This window comes from Marmota marmota, unplaced genomic scaffold (genome assembly GCF_001458135.2).
Source record: "Marmota marmota marmota unplaced genomic scaffold, marMar, whole genome shotgun sequence".
NCBI lineage: Eukaryota > Metazoa > Chordata > Mammalia > Rodentia > Sciuridae > Marmota > Marmota marmota.
Window position 1 is genome coordinate 704,824 of NW_025999928.1, and position 22,380 is coordinate 727,203.

At 34.1% G+C, this 22,380-nt stretch overlaps 1 protein-coding gene across 10 annotated transcripts in view; it reads right to left on the reverse strand.

The window, feature by feature from the left end:
- The window catches only part of Kif27 (kinesin family member 27), an 88,786-nt gene that overhangs the window by 5,373 nt on the left and 61,033 nt on the right, over positions 1–22,380 (reverse strand). For 6 of the 10 annotated variants that reach the window (XM_048800419.1, XM_048800420.1, XM_048800422.1 and 3 more), the window contains 5 exons: positions 21,405–21,581; positions 15,028–15,243; positions 8,068–8,274; positions 6,103–6,301; positions 3,713–3,877 (listed from right to left, as the gene is read on the reverse strand). In XM_048800419.1, the coding sequence (XP_048656376.1) occupies positions 3,713–3,877; positions 6,103–6,301; positions 8,068–8,274; positions 15,028–15,243; positions 21,405–21,581 (964 nt within the window). Of the gene's footprint in view, positions 1–3,712; positions 3,878–4,622; positions 4,783–6,102; positions 6,302–8,067; positions 8,275–15,027; positions 15,244–21,404; positions 21,582–22,380 lie in introns of those variants that run through there. The other 4 variants (XM_048800423.1, XM_048800427.1, XM_048800425.1 and 1 more) reach the window with 3 other exon arrangements.

Below are 22,380 nucleotides of genomic sequence, written 5' to 3' on the forward strand. Positions count from 1 at the left end.
TATTCTGCAGGCTGAGGCAATAGGATTGCTTGAGCCCAGGGGAATTACTTAAGCCCATAAGTTTAAGGCCAGGTTAGGCAATATAGCAAGAGCATGTCTCAAAAAAATAAAAAGAAGACATTTCGGGGAACTCAGAATTTGATATATTTCAATTACTATATGTTATAATTCAAATAGACTTCATTTAATGTTATAAAATTATATCTTGAGATAGGATAATCCTAACATAAGCTCTATCCTTAACATCACTGAAACTATTTTTAAAACAGGATGAAAATAAGAAAATAATTATGCTAAAATGTAGGTAGATTTATGGATGATTTGTTTTCTGCATTTTCAAAAATTTGTATGACAATGTTATATAATGACATGTTATAGCCAAAAACAGTGTTTAAAATGTTTTTAGATAGAATGGCAAATTAGTGAAATAATATGTTCAACATTATTATCAAGACTAGACTTCTTGGGCAAGTTGGTCAGATAGGTGTGTGTTAGATAGGTGTGTGTTGCATTTTGCACCTCCCCAAGATTATTCAACTTTTTTTATTGTTTCCTTAAAAGACAGAATGAAGGCTGTAGCTCAGCCCACAGAGTACTTGCCTAGCATGCATAAGGCACTGAGTTCGATCCTCAGTACCACATAAAAATAAACAGATAAAATAAAGGCATTCTGTCCATCTATAACTACAAAAAAAAAAAAAAAACACAGAACGAGAATCAAGGTTTCTGAAATCTGTGTACCACCATACCACTCTGTCATTTTTCAGAAAAAATGTCTAGTAGACTCAGGAGTATAAACACGGGCCATTTACAAACCAGAAGTCTAATTTCAGTTATCTCAAAATTGAAAGTGGGGGATGGGTCTGTGGCTCAGTGATAGAACACTTGCCTAGCATGTGTGAGGCACTGAGTTTGATCCTCAGCACCACATAAAAATAAATAAATAATATAAACATATTGTGTCCATCTACAACTAATAAAATATATTTAAAAAAATTAAAAGTGGGTGAGATTCTTTTGTTTAAGTGATGGGGATTGAACCCAGGGTCATGTACATGATAAGCACCTTGTACATGATAAGCTATCACACTTAGCTATAGAGTGGGTTTTTTTAAAAGGCTAAAATGGTTTTATGTTAATTGCTTTTTCTTTCTTATTTAATATCTGTTTACTTTTCATTTAAAAAAAATTTTTCAGTACTGGAGAATGAAGCCAGGAGTGTTCTCCTTCTGAGCTACATCTCCAACCCTTTTTAACAATGTTATTTTGAGACAAAGTCTTGCTACGTTGCCCAGACTGGCCTGGAACTTATAATATTCCTATCTCAGTCTTCTAGGAACCTGGGATTAGAGGCATGTGCACCTGGCACTTTTTAATTTTTTGCAAGTAATATTTCAAGTAAAAGTTTTAGTTACATATTTCAGGCATTGTTTTTAAGTAATGAGTTGTATAAATAAGCACCTCTGTACTGCTACATTGAGAATCAGAAAGTTTAGTCTCCTTAGAAGGATTTGTATGTTTGTATCATATCTCTCTGTATCTCTGTCTCTGTCTCTGTTTCTCTCTTTTTTTTTTTTTTTTTTGGTACCAGGGATTGAACTCAGGGGCACTCAGCCACTGAGCCACATCCCAACCCTATTTTGTATTTATAGACAGGGTCTCACTGAGTTGCTTAGTGCCTTGCTTTTGCTGAGGCTGACTTTGAACTCATTATTTTACTTTTTAGTTGTAGTTGGACACAATACCTTTATTTTTTTAATTTATTTTTATGTGGTGCTGAGGATAGAACCCAGGGCCTCACACATGCTAGGTGAGTACTCTACTGCTGAGCCACAACCCCAGCCCAGCATATATCTTTTCATTGCGTTTATTTTTTTCACTGAACCCATCTTCTGTGCCCATCTTTAAGCAATTTCTTTTAAAGGTACAAATTAGGTCTATTACTGAAATTAGTGCATTATAATTATATATAGGGGCTCATTGTGACCTATTCATGTATGCCTACAACATAATTTGTTCCAATTAATTCCCCAGTATTTCCCCTTTCTCTCCTCTTCCTAAAAGGTTTTATTTAAAAAAAAATTTTAATTGTAGTTGGAACACAATACCTTTATTTTATTTATTTATTTTTATGTGATGCTGAGGATTGAACCCTGGGACTTGCATGTGCTAGATGAGCACTCTACCACTGAGCCACAACCCCAGCCCCTTCCTAAAAGGTTTTAAAGCCAACTTTAAAGCCAACTTTTCATAAACCATTCTTAAATTGTTAGAATATGCTCCAAAGCAGAGTATTTCTTTTATAGACTATTATTTTAGAAATATTGACTCCTCTTTATTTTGCTGACTTGAGGGTATATTTTAATCATAGCAATATATTACCTTATAGCATTTCTTTTTACAGAATATTTTTGTCATGTTTGATAATTTCATTTATGAAGGTGCGAATTCTACTTATCTATATATAACTATGCAAAGAAACATCTTTATCTCAACAATGGGTTTTATTAATTTTTTTAATTTCCAAAAAGGCCAGGATATAAAAAGCCTTGATTTATCTTAGAATACACACACTTTTAACTTTACTTTTTGTATTATCCATTGTACATATTTTTTATGATAATGGAAGGCTTAATTTACCATAAAACAGGAAAATGACAGCTATCTTAAATTACAGGGTTACTTTAAGGATTAAGTGAGTTAAGGACTATAAACAATGGCACATGACAATCAATAAACAATCAAGGTGGTGCATGCCTGTAATCCAAGCGGCTCAGGAAGCTGAGGCAGAAGGATGATGAGTTCAAAGCAGCCTTAGCAACTTAGTGAGCCCCTAAGCAACTCAGTGAGACTCTGTGTCTAAATTATATATAAAAAAGGACTGGGATATGGCTCAATGGTTAAGCACCTCTGGGTTCAATTCTAGGTACAAAAAAAAAAAAAAAAAAAAGCTTCCCACAGTTTTAATGGGTATTATTTTATAGTTTATAGATTAGTTTACAGGCCCTGTGTTGAATCCCCAGCACTGCAAAAAATATATATATTTAAAAATGTAAAATACAGGACTTTGTATTTTACATTTTTTAAAAATATTTTAGATAGTTGCACTCCTCAACTATTAAGAAAAATAAGGAGTTTGTAGTGGCAATATACAAACAGTTCTTGAAGTAAAATGAGTAGTTATATAGACACCATTTACTCTGCAGCTGATAACTGTATTTCAGAGATTCATCAATCCATTAAAGAATTAACTCCAGCATTTATACTACACAAGATTATCTGTAGCAACCTTTATTTGGAGTTAATATGACTCTTTGAAATATTACTTCATTCAGCCACATCATACTTTAATTTTCAAATGTGATCTAAATGTTCTAAATGTTCTCCATGATGAATAAACCTTTGACAGCTAGAAAAAAATAAATTTTAAAAATGACTATCTCCAACCCACAATAAAAAAAAAAAAAAAGAACTACATTCATAACAAAAAAAAAAAAATGACTATCTCCTTTACACATACGTATGTGTTCTTTCATTCATTCTTTCACTTCTTGCGGGGTTCTGTCTTATACATGGTGAAAAAACTAGTTTTATCCAGAGAGACAAAGAGAAGTTAAATGTCTCATCCTAAATAACCCAGTCACGGGGAAATCGGCATGATCTCACCAAATGCTAGAAAAACAGTGTTAGCATGACAAGTAACTTGTCTTACGTTCTGAAAATGCTAGTTGCCATTGAAATGCTTCCCGTGTCAGTTCTTTAAGTTTCTTCTTAAGATCCCTGCTGGTTTTCTTATAGAAATAAAGATCTTTTTCCAATTGCTGGATTTTATCTTCATATGTTTTATAAGTTTCTATAATGCTTTCTCCATCTTGTTCTATAAAGCAAAAATTTATAGTTACACTTGGTTTTAAATAAATGATTCAAAATTATATTTTAACTTGGCCCCAAACTATCTTTAAAGGGTCACATATCTATTACTTTACTTTAGATGTGTTTTCAGTTACAATTTGGATTCTTCTGCCCATAACATTTTTTTAAAAGACTGAGCCCTTAATCATTTTCTCTACCCTACCCTCAACAACCTCTATAACTACATGTTTATAAGTTTGCATTTTTTTGCAGTTCATATTAACAAGACTTATCCCTAGAACAGAAGAAGTAGGTGTTTCCTATAAAAAGTTCACTTTTGGAACTCTGTCCACAAGCTGCATTAATATCTTAAAGTTTATATCAGGCATTGTGTGGTTATATGGAAAGTCTTAAGAGGCCCTAAGAAACATTTTTTTGGCCTTAAGAGCAAAAAAAAACACCCACCATCCACCCCACCACCACCACCTCCCCCCCACACACACACACACAAAAAACGTTAAAAGGGACTAGAGAAAGATAAAATCACATAAGAAAACACCACAGGAAAAGAAGGTAAATAGCCAGCATAAGTTCTAGTTTATGTCAAAATATAACTTAAAGCCTCTAATTACTATTTGTGAATGTCTAACACTGTTCTAGAACAGTAAAATCTAGTATACTGACTTTCAGAAGATACATACTTTTGGATCTACTCAGGAGACATATTTATAAAATGGTCCTACTATTTGTTTTTGTTAATATCAGCTGTTTCCTAAAATTTTATTTAAGTATGCTTGTATAGTTTATCTTGTTATAACAATTGCTTAATGATATCATAAATCAGAATCCACAGAAAGTAGGGCTGGGGATGTAGCTAAATGGTACAGCACTTGCCTAGCATGCATGAGGCCCTGGGTTTGATCCCCAGCACTGCAAAAAAGAAAAAGAAAAAAAAAAAAACCTCCATGAAGTATTAACTTATATCTAATCCAGCTGAAATTAGAAAATTCACAAATTGTTAACATTTTTAGTTACAACTTTGTTATGAAAAACTTGTAGTTATAGAAATGAATGATTTTTAAAATGTCTTTATTTGACTATGGCATGAACTTTTGATGTATAATCCTTGTCACTTTAAAGTTCTCTGCACACATCACTTTTAGAGACAACAGAACTAAATTAAGGTAAGGAGAGCATGTTTGAATGCAATAATGATGTTGGGATCCTGCCAAGGAAATCCTGTCATTAGTCAATTGGTTGCTAATTAACAATTATAGAATTAATTTCAAGGTAAGCTGCCTCAACACTTAAATTCAAATGTTCTCCAATTTTCTTCTTCCTCAGGTTACTTCTTCCAGATCCCTTTTGACCCATTTTCAGCTGTGGATTCATGAGACTCAAGAACAGTAACATTATCACCTGGCAGTGATTTTGTTGCCATGGCAGCTGGCCATACACCAGGTAATGTGAAGTCCACTTTTTGTGACAGCTTTTTTCTTTCTTCCTTTTTCTTCTTTTTTGTACTGGGAACTGAACCCAGAGTGCTTTAAGCCACATTCCCAATTCTTTTTATTTTTTTACTTGGAGATTGGGTCTCACTAAGTTGCTTAAGGCCTTGCTAAGTTGCTAAGGCTGGTCTTGACCTTGTGATCTCCTGCCTCACCCCCTCGGGAGTCGCTGAGATTACAGGTGTGCACCACTGTGCCTGGCTATGATAGCTTTCTTTTTGCATCAGAGATGACAGTTGAACAGATACTCATTGATAACTGTGCCTATCAATAGTAGTCTAGTTTTGACCTAGGATACATAACCTTAATGCATAAAATTTTACAATCAACTGAAAATTACAAGAAATATAACTAAGAATGTGACAAAATCTATCACTTTAATTTTGTGAAAGTAAAATAATTAAAGTATCATAGTACTATATTCCTAGGAGATAAAAAAAATTTAACTCTACACTTAAAAGCCAGACAAAATCTCCACATTTCAACATAAAAACTAAACCAACAACAAACAGGATTGTGGTGTGCCCTAATGGGGCAAGCAGAAGGGATGGCATTTCAAGCATGAATAGCCTCATATCAACTTCAGCTATCCCGAAACATAGTACCAAAACAGGTAAAGGGCAAAAATTTGTGCAAGTAGTAACTGCTTATACACTGGACTATTAAGAAATAAGTTCTGTCCCATTTTCCTTCTTAAATATTCCCCCATGACCTTTATACAACTGACAAAAAGAATAGTTACCTTTGAAATGACGTAATAGCAGTTGCACCTTTTGCTCATGTTCCTTTTGCTGGAGCGTCAGTCTCCGGTCACATTGCAATTTCAGATGTTCCAATGCAGATTCCAACTCACGAACCATATTATCCCGTTCCAGAACCTTCATTTTAATTTCTTCATTCTGTAACTGTTGTTTTCGTTCAGCTTCTCGCAAATTAACCACCTACCAAAGACATTTTTTTTTTTTTTACTTTTTAAATGTGTTTTAGATAGCCTAACACAATAGATTAATCTACTTTTCTTGGGTTTCATAAAGATGAGCTTCTTTGGGGCTGGGGTTGTGTCTCAGTGGTAGTGCACTTGCTTGGCATGTGTGGGTACTGGGTTCAATTCTCAGCACCACATATAAATAAATAAAATAAAGGTCCATCAACAACTAAAAAACAATGTTAAAAAAAAAAAAAGATGAGCTTCTTTAATCTCCACAGTGTAAGTGCTTCCTGAAACATACTGGGTCCCTAGGCAACTACTTTATAATATATCCACAAAATAATCTAATAGTTGGGCTGGGGTCATAGCACAGTAGTACAACAATTGCCTAACATGTGTGAGGCACTGGGTTCAATTCTCAGCACCACAGATAAATTAAAAAAAGAAATAATGAAAGTCCATTGACAACTAAAAATTTTTTTAAAAAGTAATCTAACAGTCTTTTAAATGTGTCGAAATTCTGAATTGGTAATACTTTCATTTTATTATGTCTTTCTAATAATCACCCCTTCAAAACTTTTTAATTCCCTACTTTAACCCCAAAATGGATGTTATGAATAAGTGGCAGAATTTTTAAACTATAAACAAAGAGGTTCAGTTTCAAGCTTGTATTTCATCTGTTGGGTTCTTTTTTGATATGAAGTAAAAATACTTCAGACACAACATTAGTATCATAGAACTTGTCGATAATTTAATGACCTCCCCACCAGAACAATACTATTTCTACAAAGGATCAGAAAATCCACTGATCTTGGCTAGAGTATCTTGGGGTAAGAACTCTTGCTTCAAGGGTAGCCTAGGACAGTCCTCCATTATTTTCTGCCCTCCAAACACACAAAAATAGAATGCACTCTCATCAGTAACAATAGTTTACTACTGACTGATTATCCACAAAGAGATTGTATATAACATTTTCATCTTTATTTCATACAATTAGAACTTTTAAAAACTTCAATGTTTTGTGTTCACCAACTATCTGATATTCCCATAAACTGAACAGACTTTTCAGAGACAAGAGTTGTCTAACCTGCCATACTATGTATTTTTTTTTTTTTTTTGCATCTCTGGAAATTTAAACCCAGGACCTTGTGCATGCTAGGCAAGTGCTCTACCACTGAGCTATATCCCTACCCCTGTAATATATATCTTAAGTGAAAAAGATATTAGAGAAATGATGTGATGGTTCTGAATGCTATGAAACACCTCTGGATCACTAAACTGTCCAATTCATATAAAATATTTTAATTGATTTAAGCACATTCAAGTTAATAAAATCTATTATTGTCTTTGCCATTGATGCATCATTTCATCTCCATTTCAACTCACACATTATTCAAGAAAGTACAGGTTTACCTTGCCCTGTAGCATTGAAAGAACTAAATTTCGGAGAGACCTTTATTTTTCAGGAATGCTGCATAGCAACATCCAAATCTGGAACCAAAAAATAATAAGGAAGTTTGGTTTTTAAAACTATATCAAAGAGGCCTTCTATTGAAAGGCCCTACAATTATAAGCACCTCACAAAGGTAGGCTTACAAATTTGGATAATCACAAAGTTTCAGATGACAACATTCAGTAGTATAAAGAGAAAACATGCTTAAGCATGTAATTACACCATAAAATCTTTCAATCTTTCCGTTTCTTTAAAAATTCAACATAAATATGGGGAACATCTTGACCCCTATTGATAAGATAAATACTGTTCTTTCAAAACAATACCTTATTGAAATATCTGAAAAGAATAGCTCTAATATCAACAGGATTCAGGCAAGTTAATTTTTCCAAAACATTTGCTTCACTATGAGAAAGATTTTGGAGTGATGCTCTAAGCAAATTCTGGCGACTCCGGATACTTTCATTCTTGTATTCGATTGCAGCTTCCAAAGCTTCAATCCCTTCTTCAAGCTGGAAAAGAACATGTTCTTCCTAGATATAATACAACAGAAATCACTCATTTAAAATGAAATACTAAAACCTGGACTTTGTCATATACTCAGATCTTACTATGCAATTTGAGTTTAATGGACATTACTACTCTTTTACTATATTTTTTTTAAAATATTTATTTTTTAGTTGTAGTTGGACACAATGCCATTATTTATTTATTTTTATGTGGTGCTGAGGATTGAACCCAGGGACTTGCACATGCTAGGCAAGCGCTCTACCACTGAGCCACAACCCCAGCCGTTTTACTATATTTTAATCAAATAATGTTTGAGTGGATTATGGTAGCACAACCTGTAATCCCAGTGGCTCAGGAGGCTGAGACAGGAGGATCACGAGTTCAAAGCCAGCCTCAGCAAAAGTGAGGTACTAAGCAACTCAGTGAGACCCTGTCTCTAAATAAAATACAAAATAGTGTTGGGGATGTGGCTCAATGTTCAAGTGCCCCTGAGTTCAATACCCAGTACCCCTCCCCCATAATAATAAGAATGTTTTGAGTTCTGTTATGCCATACGATACTGTGTATGTGTGTGTGCATGTATATAAAACATATAATCATTGAGTCTTTACAGTAAATCTTGTATAATAAAATGGAATTGTTTAGGTGAGTACTGTAACATTCCAAGGTCATACAACAAACGCAAATCACCTAATCAAAGGAATAAACTGGAAGGCCTTAGTCCACAGAATTAGCAGTTCTGTCATCTTCCTCCACCATTCCTACAGTTGCAATTTATATATATTGTCACTAATGAGATCTAGAGACCCTTGTTGTCCCTCTAATGATCTTTTAAAATAATATACTGCTAGGAGAGAAATAAGAAATAAATTTAGAATAAATTATTAAGAACTAGGAATAATTGGGGATTAGCTCAGTGGTAGAGTACTTGCCTAGCATGGGCAGGGCCCCGAGTTCAATTCCTAGTTCTGAAAAAGAATTAGGATATCAAAGGAAAGGCTCTGGAGGGAAAATAATAGTATGGCTTAACAAAGGTACTAAAGATTTAAGGACATGAAACATTTCATAAGATGCCCATGAAAAATACAGGCATTAAAAATAGTGAGAGCAGCCAGTGCACACCTATAATCCCAGCGGCTCTGGAGGCTGAGACAGGAAGATTAAGAGTTCAAAGATAGCCTCAGCAAAAGCAAGGTGCTAAGCATCTCAATGAGACCCAGTCTTTAAATAAAATACAAAATAGGGTTGGGGATGTGGCTCAGTGGCCAAGTATTCCTGAATTCAATCCCTCGTACTCCCCCTCCCTGGAAAAAAAAAATGGTAGAAGTGTATGATATTTTTTCACGTATCAGAGAAAATTTCCTTTGTAGGAAAAAAATACCAAAACAAAACAATGACTCCCTGTCTGAAAATTATCCAGTTCTTTGAACTATCCAAATACATGTTATTGGAAGTGGAGGGAATAAAAATTTCTGATAAGAAATTATTTGAGATTTGTGAGACCTGGATATGTTCCTGTATTCCTATACTTGTTGTAGAGGTCAAATTCCATAAACTAAATTCCAGATGGCAGATTGTCCTATACTTGTATCCTTACTGTGAGCATAGTACCTACCACATAGTTTAAACTCTGGAAGTGTCTACTGAATGAGTTAATGGAGAGGAAAAATTATATTTTCATATGTCTTTGGCTGTTTTTTCCTACTCTACCCCTCAGCATGACAAAGGAAAATAATGTGAATATTTCCAGTCTACCAAAGGATAGAGTGACTTCTGGAACTTCATTTTAGGAAATTCAAGAAACAGGTATGTAATAACATAGTCTAGTGGGAGGTTGGATAATACTTATTTTTAAAACCCATTTTATAAACTCTTCTGGAAAAATATTTTCAATATTCTCTTTCTCTTTGTAATCACTAACCATCAGGAATTCAATGATTTCATAATTGCTCCAAAAGGAACAAATATATTTATTCACCTTTTTAAGATGAAAAAAAAACTTTAAATAATGAAACTTTTTTAAAATGTTTTTTTTTTTTTGTAGTTGTAGATGGACAGAATGCCTTTATTTTATTTGTTTATTTTTATGTGGTGCTGAGGATCGAACCCAGTGCCTCATGCTTGCTAGGCAGGCACTCTACCACTGAGCTATAGCCCCAGCCCAAATAATGAAACTTTTGAGTAAGCACTGAAATATGTATCTTTCTCTATAAATTAAACGAATGTTCTAGGCATAAAACATAGTTCAATTCTAAGAGTGAATTATCCAAAGAATATATTGGACTTTTAAATTTATACTGTGATTATATTTTACCAAATGTTAAGCGTTTGCCTGTATACATAGCTGTGGACAATTTAGTATAAATTTAGTTTCTGGTTTGGGAACTAAGTTAAGAAAATACAGAGCTAATATAAAGTAGTATAACTTCAGAGATGTGAGGATAGCCCACTCTACTGAGCCCACAGCTTATAAGTGGTGGTTTTCTCTAATTTAGCAAAGATGTAGGTTGGTTGACAAGATAAATGACCATGGGAAACTCTTCTGGGATGAAAAATTTACCACAACACAAACCACAAATAACTAAAAAGTTAACTGTGCTTTACAAAGTACATTGCTTTTCAAACTTTAATGAACAACAAGAACTCTGTTACAATTCAAACTCTGATTCAGCAGATTTGGGTGTGGCCTGAGGATCAGTACTTCAAAGAGGCTCCCCCATGTGATGCTGTTGCTGCTAGTTCAGAGACAAGCAACAAGGACCTAAAGTAGTGGTCTGCAAACATTCTGGATTACACATCCCTATCAGCAGAAAATAAAACAAAAAGCTAACAAAAACTTTTGAGTAAGCACTGATATATGTATCTTTCTCTATAAATCAACAAATGTTCTACACATAAAACATGAAATTGAATGTTTAAAAGATGAAATAAACATAATAATTCTTATATTTTCTTCCTGGATCCCACTTACTTAGTAGGCAACAAATAGCTCTGTACTATTAGAAAACTGGAGTTTCAAATAAATAAATAAATATCCTTCAACCCCCCCCCCCCCCCCAAAAAAAAAAGAGAGAGAGAGAACTGGAGTTGCCAGGCGTGGTGGTGCCTGCCTGTAATCCCAGCAGCTCACGGGGCTGAGGCAGGAGGATCTCAAGTTCAAAGCCAGCTCTAACAACTTAGCAAGACCCTATCTCTAAATCAGATATTTTTTTAAAAAGGGCTCGGGGCTGGGGTTCAGTGGTTAAGTGCTCCTGAGTTCAATCCTTGCTACCATAAAGAAAGAAAACTGGAGTTTATCCTGCCATCTGCAGCAACATGGATGGAACCAGATGACTATTAAATACGCAAAACACAGAAAGAAAAATATTGAACATTAACATTCATTTGTGGAAACTAAAAACTTATCATACAGAAATAGATCATACTGTACCTGTCACTGTATGCTAGGAAGGGTAAGTAGGAGAGTTGACTAACAGATACCAAAATACAGTTAGATATAGGAATTAGTTGTAAGTTTCCTTAGATCACAGTATGATACTTAGCCTACAATAATTTATTATCCATTTGAAAATAACTAGAGGAAGAGATATTATAATATTTGAGATGTAAATGCTAATTATACTGATTTAATAATTGCACAGTGGATTCATGTAGAATAAATATAATATTTATTTATTCATTTGTAAATAAGAATATGAGAAAAATAAATATGCATCAAATAAAACAGAAACCTAGAGTTCAAATATTCTTTTTTTTAAATTTTAGTTTCTGAATTTCAAAAAAAAGAAAAAAAGGAAGTGATCTGTCCTTAGTAAATTGTTAGGTAATCCTCTATTAATACAGTGATCTATTAGTAAAGTAATACAATTAGAAAAAACATTTTAATTTATTGTGGAAAGAGAAAATAATTTTAAGTAAGTTTAAAGACATCAAGATAGCAAATCATTCCACCTAGATTTTACTGGTCTTGTGTTACTTTAAAAATCTCATGTTTCTAGTCATCTCCTACTGGCAAATCTATTTGGGAATATTAATCTTGATTTTCAAATAGTGGTAAGAGCAGAGCCAACTTCAGAGCTAAACTAAGGAGAACAACCATGCAAAGGAAAAGTATACAGGAGTTCTCAAGACTAAATGGAACCCTAACAATTGTGGGAGGCTCATCACTCCCTCAAACTAATCTAGAATACCTGCTAATCAGGTATTATGTTTGGTGCTATATTTTCACCACAGATCCATAAATAGTTTTGTTTCAGAACTTCACATGAAATAGAAGCCTTAATGTTTCTTGATAAGGGACCTCTACTCTTCTCCAAACATAATTTGCTTATTCTCATCACTGTGTCTTATTTAACAATGTTCTGTCTAAACTGGACTTCTGTCTTATATCTCATAGTACATGTCATGTTTTTTTTGTTTGTTTTTTAAGTTGTAGGTGGACACAATACCTTAGTTTGTTTATTTATTTTTACCAGGTACTGAGGATCAAACCCAGTGCCTCACATGTGCTAGGCAAGTGCTCTACCACCGAGCTACAGCCCCAGCCCATGTCATGTTTTTTTATAATCCAGCTCAAAATCCACCAAGACTGCCTTACTCCATCTTCTCACAAACCATCACTGCACTGCTTTGCATAAATAATGTAATGAGGATAGCTTAACTACGTTATCCGTAACATGCTTTTTTTATGTTCTTTGGAGTTTTAACATTTCTTAGATTTCCACCTCTGGAGAATTTTTCTTACATTTCTATCTCTTTATGAATTTCGCAAGGGAAGCATGATACTTTCTACTTTTCTTATTTCCTTCATGGGCCCACTAGCAGTCGTGGATCAGCAAAATTCCTTAAATACTTAATGTTTTCTGCATACTTTGCTCTCACACTTTCAAATGTAGGGCTCCAATTTAACTGCTTAGGACAGCTAGGTTCTGTGAGCCTCTGCATAGCTACCTAAGGTAAGTTATAAAACAGGGCAGTAGAAGTAGATAATATTCCTCCAATCAAGTTAGTTTTAATTACTTGCATCAATTCAGTGAACAATAGTCTAATTTCATGCTGCCCTTTCTCTTGTTTCTTCTTCACTAGTCCCCTTACTTCCTCTTTCTTGCCTCCAATCTAAAACATGACAAAAGTCAACAAAGCATGTAATTGGAGCTGGGGATGTGGCTCAAGCGGTAGCACGCTCGCCTGGCATGCGTGCGGCCCAGGTTCTATCCTCAGCACCACATACAAAACGAAGATGTTGTGTCCGCCGAAAACTGAAAAATAAATATTAAAAAAAAAATTCTCTCTAAAAAAAAAAAAAGGTGTTCTAGGAATACTACATGATGCTATTATTAAAACAAGTTCTTTAAAAAAAAGCATGTAATTTCCAGCAACTTAATATAATTTTCTCTTGCTTTGATAATGACAGGACATAAATAACAAGTAATTGCAGATGATTGGTGTTGTGGCTCAGTGGTAGAGTGTTCACCTAGCATATGTGAGGCACTGGTTTTGATCCTCAGCATCACATAAAAATAAATAAATAAAAAAGTTATCATGTCATCTACAACTAAAAAAATATTAAAAAAAAAAAAAATTGCAGGGCTGAGGTTGTAGCTCAGTGGTAAAGCGCTTGCCTTGCACTCGTGGAGCCCTGGGTTTGATCCTCAGCACCACATAAAAATAAATAATAATAAAGATATTGTGTCCATCTATATATAAATATATATATATATAAAAACAACTGCAGTGAAAATCAGGCTCAAAAATTCACCTCTGTCCAATAAAGTAAGGTACAGGCATCATATCAACTGAAATAAAAATTTTTAAAAAGATGTTAGTCTGGCTGGATGTGGTGGCACATGCCTATAATCCTAGCTATTTGAGAGACTGAGGCAAGACTTGATATTTTCAAGTCACAAGTTTGAAGCCAGCCTTAGTGAGGCCCTGTCTCAAAATAAAAAATAAAAAAAGAACTGGGGATGTAGTCAAGTGATAGGGTTCAATTCTCACCATACTATGAAAAAAAAGATAATAAAATACATAGTCTTTGACAATTTGATAGCCAATGAATGAATCATCTTTATATAGTTCTTAAAAATGGAGGTGAGAGGAGTCATATGTTCTCCTAAATAAAAACTATAACAAAAGATATTTTACTAGGATTTGAATTTCTCTATTTGTTCAGACATAGTGTAGAATATGCTCTCAAACATCAGTCCTTTCTCAACCAAGCTTCCATGGAAAAAATTAACCTTTGTTTTTATTTATTTTTATTTTTAAAATTTTTTATTGATGCATTATAATTATATATATATAAATAAAGTTGGATTAATTACTTCCCTAATAGTGGTGATTAATTATTAACATATCTGTAAGAATTAACCCTTAAGGTCCTACTATCCTACTATCATTTACATTCATAGAGAGAAGGCAGGTGCCCTTCTTGGAACAACTGAGAAAAGAGTCCCTCAAATCATATTCTTTGTTCTGTGATTTCAGATGAAAAACCCCAGCTGAAAAGGTCACACTCAAGGACAATATTAATTTCCTAATGCCTGGCAATGGCAGGAAGGGACACATTCATGGAACACTATATAAGAACATCTGTCTCTAGTCAAGCATGATTTATGGTGCCAAACAGATGCCAGATGAACTCATTAAAGCTGACAAAGTCTCAAGAAAGCAATGTTTACCAGATTTATCATTTTTATGATTGTAAGAGAACAAGGAAATCACCCAAGTCATTCATCATCATACAGCACTTCCAGTTCCAAAGAATACTGACTTACGTCGGGTGATAGCACTCTACCATTTTTAACTTTTTCATCCACAATGTTTCTTCGACTCTGGAGCTGATCCTTTTCTTTCTGGAGGGCTTGAACTTGTTCTGAAATCCTTATTTTCTCCTCAGCTGAGCTGCTCTGGAGTTGAATACTCTTTTCACACAACTCTTGGTCCAACAAATTCAAGCGACTTGATATTTTCAAACTATCTGTGTTTAAGGCCTAAAAAGACACAACCCCCAGATATCCCAAAAACAGTTACCAGAAATCCACACTACTTATAAAGTAGGAAAAACAGAGAAATTACTTAATGAATGCATTTTTAGCTTTCACATTATTATTTTCTCCCATGGGTTTTTTTTTTTTTGGAGAGTCAATCTTAAGTTGAATGCCTTAAAAAAAAAAAATGAATTTACTACCAAGAATACCTTGGCTAGTGTTTTTCCTTTTTTATTATTTTCTTAATTGAACTTTATTCTTTCTTAGTTTCTTTTTTTTAATATTTATTTTTTAGTTGGACACAATACCTTTATTTTGTTTATTTTTATATAGTGCTGAGGATCGAACCCAGGGCCTCACACGTGTTAGGCGAGCGCTCTACCGCTGAGCCACAACCCCAGCCCTTTCTTAGCTTCTTATATTGTAGAATTGCTACAATTTCCTAGAGGTTGAGATTTGATGTATGGGTAACGTACAATTGTTTTTATTCTTATTTTATTCTGATCAGAAAATATGGAGAAATCTGGTCAGATTTATGGAGATGTTTATTATAGATTAATTCAAGATAACTTGTGAAATATTTTTATCACAGTAATTTTTATATATATATATATATATATATATATATATATATATATATATATACACACACACACACATACAGATATAGATACATATGTAAACACACACATACTGCTGCCATATGGTTTATAATATACACATGTATATACTATGAAAAAATTTATCATTTTGAAAAAGTAGTCCTTTGTCTCAACCTTTTACCTGTGGCCCAGAAACAGCCTCCCTCAACAATTGTTTATGTTTATGTCCATATTTCTAAATAACATTAATTTTAGATATTGCCTACTGTCTGTATATTATGGGATTTAGTACTCTTACACCTCCTCTTCTTTACTTCTTCTCCACCTCCATTTTCCCAATGTAAGTTATATTACAATTCTGAGTTAAATCAATATTTGATTACCTTTTATGACTTTGTGACTATCATTAACTTGATTATGACCTCATGGCTATTAGTTCACAGCTGAACTAATATTAAAATGATCATACTTCCATTTGATATAATTTTTTGTACCTTACAACTAATTCTTCTTCAATAAAAGTATAAAATTCCTCTCTACACTCTTCATTTGATCAAACTTATCAGGAAATCTTTTCAGACCCCTTTTGTCCAGAAACAATTTGTCTGGGGCCTTTATCCTCCTGATCTCCCACTGGGAAGTATACTACCAGCATTCCAGTGAGGGTCAGGAAATGCATGTCTCAGAATTCATATGTAGACTTGCATTTGTTCCCTGTTTTGAGTATTCTAATTGATCCTGACCCTTTGCTGGGCCTGGTTCAATCTTCAGAAAATAAATCATATTGTCCCAGGGCAAAAAAGAATACGTTCCTTCAATATACTGTTTCTAGCCTATGCCTCACTTCAGCCTTGTGAAAATCTCAGCCCATTCATTTGATGTTATATGTGAATTACATTCCAATACAGTTGATATTTTTTAAAAAGCTAAAGGCTTGGCCCTCATTTGTGCTCCTCTCTCTATGTACTCCAGTCTTCTGTTCTACTAAGACAGTAACCACTCATCTATCTGCTTTGCATCTAACAGACTTTTTTTTTTAATTCTTGTTCTCTGGTACTCCTCTACTTTCTTTACAGCTTTCTTCTGAATATCAGCTTTAATGAGATATAATTCACGCCATACTATTCTCATCAATTTAATGTGTATAAATTGGTTTTAGTAAATGCAGTTTTGCAACCATAATCAATTTTAAAAAATTTTCATCATCTCCTCGAAAACAAACTCCATACCCATTAGTAGTTATTCCATTTCCTCCCTAGTCCCTTACCAACCTAGGCAACCACTATTCTACTTTTTTTTTTTTTATTTAGAAACAGGGTCTCTCTCTCTTTTTTTTTTTAATATTTATTTTTTAGTTATCGGCGGGCACAACATCTTTGTTTGTATGTGGTGCTGAGGATCGAACCCGGGCCGCATGCATGCCAGGCGAGCGCGCTACCGCTTGAGCCACATCCCCAGCCCAGACCTTTTTTTTTTTAAAGAGAGAGAGAGAGAGAGAGAGAATTTTTTAATATTTTTTAGTTTTTGGTGGACACAACATATTTTTATGTGGTGCTGAGGATGAACCCAGCGCCCTGCACGTGCCAGGAAAGTGCGCTACTGCTTGAGCCACATCCCCAGCCCCAGCACTATTCTACTTTCTATCTCTATGGAATTACCTATACTGGATAATTGATATAAATGATATTATACAATGGTGGTCTATTATGACAGGTGTATTTCACTCATAGTGTGTTTTTTTAATTAATTGTTTTATAAGACAGTGGAATGCATTACAATTCTTATTACACAAATACAGCACGATTTTTCATATTTCTTGTTGTATACAACATATATTCACACCAATTTGTGACTTTATACATGTACTTTGGATGATCTCCATCACATTCCACCACCATTTCTAACTCCATACCCCCTCCCTTCCCCTCCCATCCCTCTATCCTAACTAGAGCTCATCTATTCCTCCCATGCTCCTCCTCCCTTACCCCACTATGAATCAGCCTCCTTATATCAGAGAAAACATTCAGCATTTGGTTTTTTGGGATTGGTTAACTTCACTTAGCATTATCTTCCCTAACTCCATCCATTTACCTGCAAATGCCATGATTTTATTCTCTTTTATTGCTAAGTAATATTCCATTGTGTATATATGCCACATTTTTTTTTTTTTATCCATTCATCTGATGAAGGGCACCTAGGTTGGTTCCACAGTTTAGCTATTGTGACTTGTGCTGCTATAAAATACATTGATGTGGCTATGTCCCTGTGGTATTCTGTTTTTAAGTCCTTTGGGTATAGACCCAGAAGAGGGATAGCTGGGTCAAATGTGGTTCCATTCACAATTTTCCAAGAAATCTCCATATTGCTTTCCATATTGGCTTCACCAATTTGCAGTTCCACCAGCAGTGTATGAGTGTATCTTTTCCCCACCTCCTCACCAACACTTACTGTTGTTTGTATTCATAATAGCTGGTATTCTAACTGGAGTGAGATGAAATTTTAGAGTAGTTTTGATTTGCAATTGCTAGCAATGATGAACATTTTTTCATATATTTGTTGATTGATTGTATATCATCTTCTGAGAAGTTCAGGTCGTTGGCCCATTTATTTATTGGCTTATTTGGTTTTTTAGTGCTTAGCTTTTTAAGTTCTTTATATACCCTAGGGATTAGTGCTCTATCTGATGTGTGAGGGGTAAAATATTTGCTCCCAAGATGTAGGCTCTCTATTCATCTCACAGATTGTTTCTTCTGCTGAGAAGAAACTTTTTAGTTTGAGTTCATCCCATTTATTGATTCTTGATTTTAATTCTTGCGCCAAAGGAGTCTTATTAAGGAAGCTGGGGCCTAATCCCACATGATAGAGATTAGGACCTACATTTTCTTCTATTAGACACAGGGTCGCTGGTTGTGTTCCTAAGTCCTTGATCCTTTTTGAGTTTTGTGCATGGTGAGAGAGATGGGTTTAATATCATTTTGTTGCATATGGATTTCCAGTTTTCCCAGCACCATTTGTTGAAGAGGCTATCTTTTCTCTAATGTATATTCTTGGCACCATTGTCTAATAAAAGATCATTGTAATTTTGTGGGTTAGTCTCTGTGTCCTCTATTCTGTACCATTGATCAGTCTATTTTTGCGCCATTACCATGCTGTTTTTGTTACTATTGCTCTGTAGTATAATTTAAGGTCTGGTATAATGATGCCAACTACTTCACTCTTCCTATTAAGGACTGCTTTAGCTATTCTGGGTCTCTTATTTTTCCAGATGAATTTCATGATTGCTCTTTCTATTTCTATGAGAAATGTCATTGGGATGTTGATTGGAATTGCATTAAATCTGTATAGTGCTTTTGGTAGTATGGTCATTTTGATAATATTAATTCTGACTATCCAAGGTCTTCTTTGATTTCTTTCTTTAGGGTTCTCACAGTGTGTTTTTAAGGTTCATTCATGTTGTAGCTGGCATCACTAATTAATTACTGTAAGTTGTCAAATAATAATCCATTGTATGAATAGATCATAGATTGTTTATACATTCAGCAGATGATGAACATCTGTATTGTTTTCATTTTTAGCTGTTATGAATGATGTTGATATGAACATTTACATTTGAGATTATATATGGATATATGCTTTCATTTATACACCTAGGAGTGGAATTTCTGGGTCACATATTACCTCTAATGTTTAACCTTCTGAGGAACTACAAGATGGTTATCCAAAGTACCTGCACCATTTTACAATCCTGCCAGTACTGGATGATCTATTTTGAATTAAATTTGTGTATAATGTGCATATATTTCCTTTCTGTCATTTTAGTGGGGTAATATGCATGTGTACAGTCCATCATGTTCATTGTCTGAAATGCATATAATTAAGTCTTTTCTTTTTTAATATATCTTTTTTTAGTTGTAGATGAACGCAATACCTTTATTTTATTATTTTTATGTGGTGCTAAGGATTGAACTCAGTGCCTCACACATGCTAGGCAAACTGTCTACCATTGAGCTACAACCCCAGTCACTATAATCAACTCTTATAACTACTTCTCAAGCACTGGAAAAGATGTAATATTTTTATTGCTTTTGTTCAGAAAACAATGCAACAGACTAACAGTCACAAGCTTCTCTTCTGTTTCATTAAAACAAATTTTAAAATTTTTGTTTTACTTTATTGTGGCTTTCATTTATTATACTTCCTACTTATCTCAGAATGTTCTTGCTTCCTAAATATTACATCTCACTGAAAACAGAAAATAGATGTTTTCATTTGTGAAGTAAACTTACTTTAGGGAAAATATTTTCCTTTCTCCTTTTTAAATTTCCCTTCTCTTTTGTGATACAGAACATATCATAAAAAGCCAGGTAATTTTCTTCCATTACTCACCTGAGATTTTAATTTGTTAATCTTTCCCTATTATTTTCATGTTTGGAGGAATACATTTTACAATTTGACCCTGAAAGCCTGGTTTAGCAAGTTACTTGGATATAGTACAAACAAGCAGGCTGGCTGCAAGAGCCACCCTAATCTTGTGTTGAGTGGCCTGAGGCTAAAAGCTATTCCAACATAGACTGGGAAATGGAGCACTAAGCAGAGGTAAGTATAGGTCCCCATTACTAACCTCTTATATCAATGTGGAGAGGTTAAACACCACCAACAACTCATATCCTACTGGCCTAGATAATCACTGAAAGGAAGTCTAATAGAGGAAGTCTGTTTCATGAGTGAGTGTGTAGACTGAACCCAGACCCAAAACTAACTGGAGGTAAAGTTAATAGGTCTTCTTTAGGTCTGGGCAAGCCACTTTCATTTTAAAATGCTATTGTTAAAAATATGTATCAGTAGGTAAAAAAAAAAAATATTTCTGGTCCTGCACTCATTCAAAGTTGAAACGGAGGCAAATTCATTAATAAAACTACTTAACTAGCTTATAAAATCCAAGTCCTGCAGGAAAAGTTTTTATAAAGGTCCTCAAAATCTTTATAAATTAAAAAAGTAAATAAATCTTCATTATACAAAATCTTTCTTCTATAGGAAACTTGCAAAACCCTAATTGGGTAGTAGTAGCAACTAGAGATTTCAAGACTATTTTTCCAAATTATTAAAGTTCGCTATCAAACTTATCAAATGGTATGTTTTATTTAAAACAGCCACTAAAGCTACTAATAGAGATTACCAGGGACTGGAAGGAGGTGAACTTAATGGTTACAGAACTGCTGTTTGGGGGAATTAAATTTTGGAAATAGTGATGATGGTCCTACAACATTGAAGATGTAATTAATACCACTGAACTGTATACTTAAAAGTGGTTAAAATGGTAAATTTCATGTTTAGTATTATTTTACTACAATAAAAAAGTTAATGATAAATCAGATTTTCAAATAACATTGAACATTTTACTCCAAAATTGCAACATATTTTGGTGAAGGTCATTTGGATAAGTAGTAGCAAACTACACTGAAAATAAGAATAATTTATTTTGGTTTCCAACTTTACAATGGTATGATTTACCTCTTAGAGAAAAAGAATCCTAAAACCAGAAAAACAAATTAAATAGAATACCTGACTAGATCTCAACTTCTTATTTTCCAGGAGGCTCTTTTCCTGTAGTAGGGCCTCCTTCTTAGAAACTATGGCTTCCCGTTTCTTTAAGTCTTCTTCTAGCTCTTCTAATACTTGGCGTTGGTTCAGAACTTTCTCTACTTCTTCATCTAACCATTTCTTTTGTTCATCCAATTTCTAGATTGAAATTACAAAGATAATGTTATCATTTATTTTTTCCTTTTTCCATAAAAATCATAGGATAATAATGTAATTTCAGATTGCTGAAACCTCTGAAATGCACACTGAAGGCTGTCAGTAACTCATGTTCGTGAAGAAGTAAGTGGTTCTAGTTAACATGTTGCTGTATTGTTTTATAAGAAATTAAAATTTATTCTCCAGACATCTTAAAAAGTCTGGGATATTTTAGCCTAAAAAAGAAAGGGCAGACAAAATCCTTTACTTATATTAAGAACACACTGGGAGGTGGGTGTGGTGGTGCACTCCTGAAATTCCAGTGACTTGAAAGGCTAAAGCAGGTGAATCACAAGTTTGAGGCCAGACTCAGCAACTTAGACCCTGTCTCAAAATAAAATTTAAAGAAAGGGCTGGGGATATAGCTCAGTGGTAAACTGCCCCTGGGTTCAATCCCCAGTACCACCAAAACCAAAAAAATCCACACTAGGAATCTTTCTCTATTGCAGAGGTATATATATATATGAATATACACGTATATATGTGTGTATATGTGTATATGTGTGTATATATATATATATATATATCCACCATAATAAATTTAAAAGATGAGTAAAAAAAATCCTTTGTAAGCTCCATCCAATAAGAGAAAAACCAAAAAGATTATGATTGAAGACATTTCTGGATGAAAAGGAGGCACGGGGGAATACATCCATGCCCTAAATAGCACTATTAAAACAAAACAGGGTTGGGTCTGTGGTTCAGAGAGGTAGAGTACTTGCCTACCATGCGTGAGACACTG